The 3,263-nt window shown below is 39.5% G+C and overlaps 1 protein-coding gene across 1 annotated transcript; it reads left to right on the forward strand.

Moving 5' to 3' along the window:
* The first annotated feature begins 2,139 nt into the window (after positions 1-2,139).
* LOC146445124 (taste receptor type 2 member 40-like) lies at positions 2,140-3,060 on the forward strand. The gene has a single exon (XM_085049738.1). It carries the CDS (start codon positions 2,140-2,142, stop codon positions 3,058-3,060), a length of 921 nt encoding a protein of 306 aa, XP_084905864.1.
* Positions 3,061-3,263: the final 203 nt, after the last annotated feature.

The raw sequence follows: 3,263 nt of genomic DNA on the forward strand, positions 1-3,263 counted from the left end.
TTGAGGTCTGCAGTGAGTAGAGGCATGTGAGTTACTCTGGGTCTCTTAGCCACAGAAACAAAAATCATTCCCTCGTGTGGGTTACCAAGATAATATAAAGTTGCATGAAACAGATGCAAGTTCTGTAGTTTGTTGCATGTGGTATGAATTGCAATTTACTAATAGCCAACCAAATCTAAATTCAGAATTATTTCTAAAAGCAGTTTGCTGACATTTTCTGTGTCCAATTCTTTAATTGTACAACAGTAGGAAGGTACTGTAGTATGTTAATAACTACTAACAGACATTAGTCCATTGTTACATAACTTCATTAAATGTCTAACCTATCCTGTTGAAACATCTCCAGCAGAGATGGTATTTATGAAAATTTTTAGAGCAGTCTCTATACTTGCCATTCTACTTAATTAGATTCTGTAGGAGCTCTATTGCTACAAGTGGATGAATCTATTATCCTGATTATGAATGGATGCTATGACTGTTTTATTGAAGCCAAGCTAAGTAGTGAGGCTGAGCACATACTCCTTGGGCAGGTATCCCTGCCCATGGTGAAGAGGTTGGAACTAGATGATCTGTAAGGTCCCTTCTAATCCAAACCATTCTATGATTTTATCGTTCTCTGATCTATAGAAACACACACAAGCACATACAGCCAGAATACTCAAGCACACAGCTGGCCATGCAGATCACATGGACAGGAGGTACTTTGAAAATTTTACTTTGAGAATGCTTTGAAAACTCAGCTAATGCCAGTATGAAGCCATCAGAATTAGCAAGACATTTAAAATCTAAGCATCCAGAGCATGAAGGCAAACCGCTACAAAATTTTCAGAGATGTTTCAAGCCATGTGACATTCAATTCAGTACTTTACAAAATTTCACCAAATCTAATGACAAATATGTATAGAAATCTCCTTTGAGGTTTCTTGCTTCACAGCAAAAGACAAAATGTCACTTAGCACCAGGGAAACACCTACTCTTTCTGCCATAAAAGGTAAAACTGGCTGTAATAATACACAGCAAGCAACAAACTAAAATGCATTCCTTAGAAAGCAAACACTGTTAGAAGATACATAGAAAATACTGCTGAAAGTTTGAAGAAAACAGTATTGAAACAAATTGCACAGTGGAAGAGGATTCCTGAGTGGATGGATGAAAGTACAAATGTTTCTAAAATGCCTCCGATTATCGTACTTGACAAATTCTGTTTCAATAGTGAAATAAATGAAGAGCTACCTTCTGTGAGCCACTGAAGGAAAGATCTACCATAGAAGCAGTATTCTCAGCAGTAAATTATTTCTTTAATAAAAATGTTTTCTGGAAGAGCAGTGCAAGTGTAAAGACCAGTGAAGCAGCTCCTTTGAATGGCGTAAGAGAAGGTTGGATGGCAAGATTCCACACACCCTACTACACCTCGAATTCATTCACTGCGGTGTCCACAGACGAGTTATTACAGCAAAGAAATTGGAGACGGACCTGCAAAAGCTGCTACAGGATGTCATGAATTTGGTTCATTTTATAACAGCAAGACCTTAAAAAGGTAGAACCTTTACAATATTTTGCAATGACAGGAGAGAGACCATGAAAAACCTTTGTACCTGTGGTGGGTTGACCTGGATTGGCTGTCACATGCACACCAAGCCTAGGCGCAGATATTTGAATACAACTGATAAAGACAAGGACCTGTTCCAATATTAGAAGAGGACACAATAATTACTCTCATAAACTAAGAAGGCATGACAGCGCGAGACAGGGAGAGATTAAAGCATTAAATATAAAAAACAAATCCAGGCATGTAAAGCAGGACATCAGACACTGGAGTGCAAACCCACAGTTCTAAAATCTCCAGTTGAGCTGCTCCATAACCCTTCCAATGCAAATCCTTCTACGAAACTGAAAACACCGTAATTGAATCTTTATCCAATTTGCATGCTTAGACAAATCAGCTGAGCTATCAACCCAAAAAACAATGTGTAAAATAGCAGAAATATTGAATGACATTATGATCCTTGTGTCCCTGAGATAAATAGGTGAGCATGTGCCCATAACAGCTCCACTGGGATTGTTGGCTGTGCTTGGCAGATCTGAGGCTTTCAGGAGCCCAGGTGAAGCTGAGTAATAACTCCAAGCTCTTGTGTTGCAATGGTCACATCTTTTGCTCTCCTTTTCCTATCAATTGCTATAATTGAATCCATGGCAGGAATTCTAGGAAATGGAATTATCTTGGCAGTCAGTTCATCAAGCTGCATTAGGAGCAAAACATGGTCCCCATATGATATGATCATGATCTCTCTGAGTTTATCTAGAATCATTTTGCACTCCTGGAATACAGTGGATGGCTTAATGACTATGTTTGTGGAAAACTCCTATTATAAAGAAAATGTGCTCAGAGTTTCCAGAATAATTTTTTTGTTTCTGAACTGCTGTGGTCTCTGGTTTGGTGCCTGGCTCAGTGTGTTCTATTGTATCAAGATTGCCAGTTTTACACAGTCTTTCTTCATCTGGCTGAAGCAAAGGATTGCCAGGCTGATGCCCTGGATGCTGCTCACATCATGGCTCTGCTCCTTCACAACTGCAATTCCCTTCACCTGGGGTGACTATGGTGTGCATGAGAACTTCACTGCTCCTCTACCTGTGACAAACTCTTCAGGAATGAGAACCACAAGGAAAGACAGCTTAAATTTATTGGCATGTCTCTCTATTGCAAGTACAGCTTTGCCTTTAACACTGTCTGTTGTTTCAAGTGTCCTGCTGATTCGGTCTCTCTGGGCACACACCAGACAGATGCAAAATAATGCAAGTGGCTTCAGGGATCCCAGCTTAGAGGCTCATATGAAAGCCATCAAATCAGTCTGTTCCTTCCTCATCCTTTACATTATATATTTTATTTCTATGCTTCTCCTCTTATTCAATGGTTTTCCACCTTTAAGCATTGAGGAATCTGTGTGTATAGCTATAAAGACTGCCTGTCCTGCAGGACACACAGTGGTCTTAATCTGGAGCAATCCAAAATTTCAAGAGCTCCTAGCTAGGATTTGGCACCACCTGTCCTGTCAGAACTAGATCCATGGAAAGGACAATGGCTTAGCCTAGACATTCTAGTTTAGATCCAAATGAACTAAGTTGAAGTTGTCAGAGGTAATAATGTAGTAGACACTGGAATGAGTAGATTAGAGCCCTCATGTGGAATCATGAAAAAGGTCGAAATTTACTTTACTTCGATGTGAGTTATGAAGAATTGTGTAAATTGTCTACTATCTGCTGTA

Source organism: Lichenostomus cassidix, chromosome 1, assembly GCF_008360975.1.
Source record: "Lichenostomus cassidix isolate B80296 chromosome 1, HeHo_3.0, whole genome shotgun sequence".
NCBI lineage: Eukaryota > Metazoa > Chordata > Aves > Passeriformes > Meliphagidae > Lichenostomus > Lichenostomus cassidix.

What these genes read in the sequence shown, in the direction of transcription:
- LOC146445124 (XM_085049738.1), top strand. Translation starts at nt 2,140, where the DNA reads ATGGTCACATCTTTTGCTCTCCTTTTCCTATCAATTGCTATAATTGAA.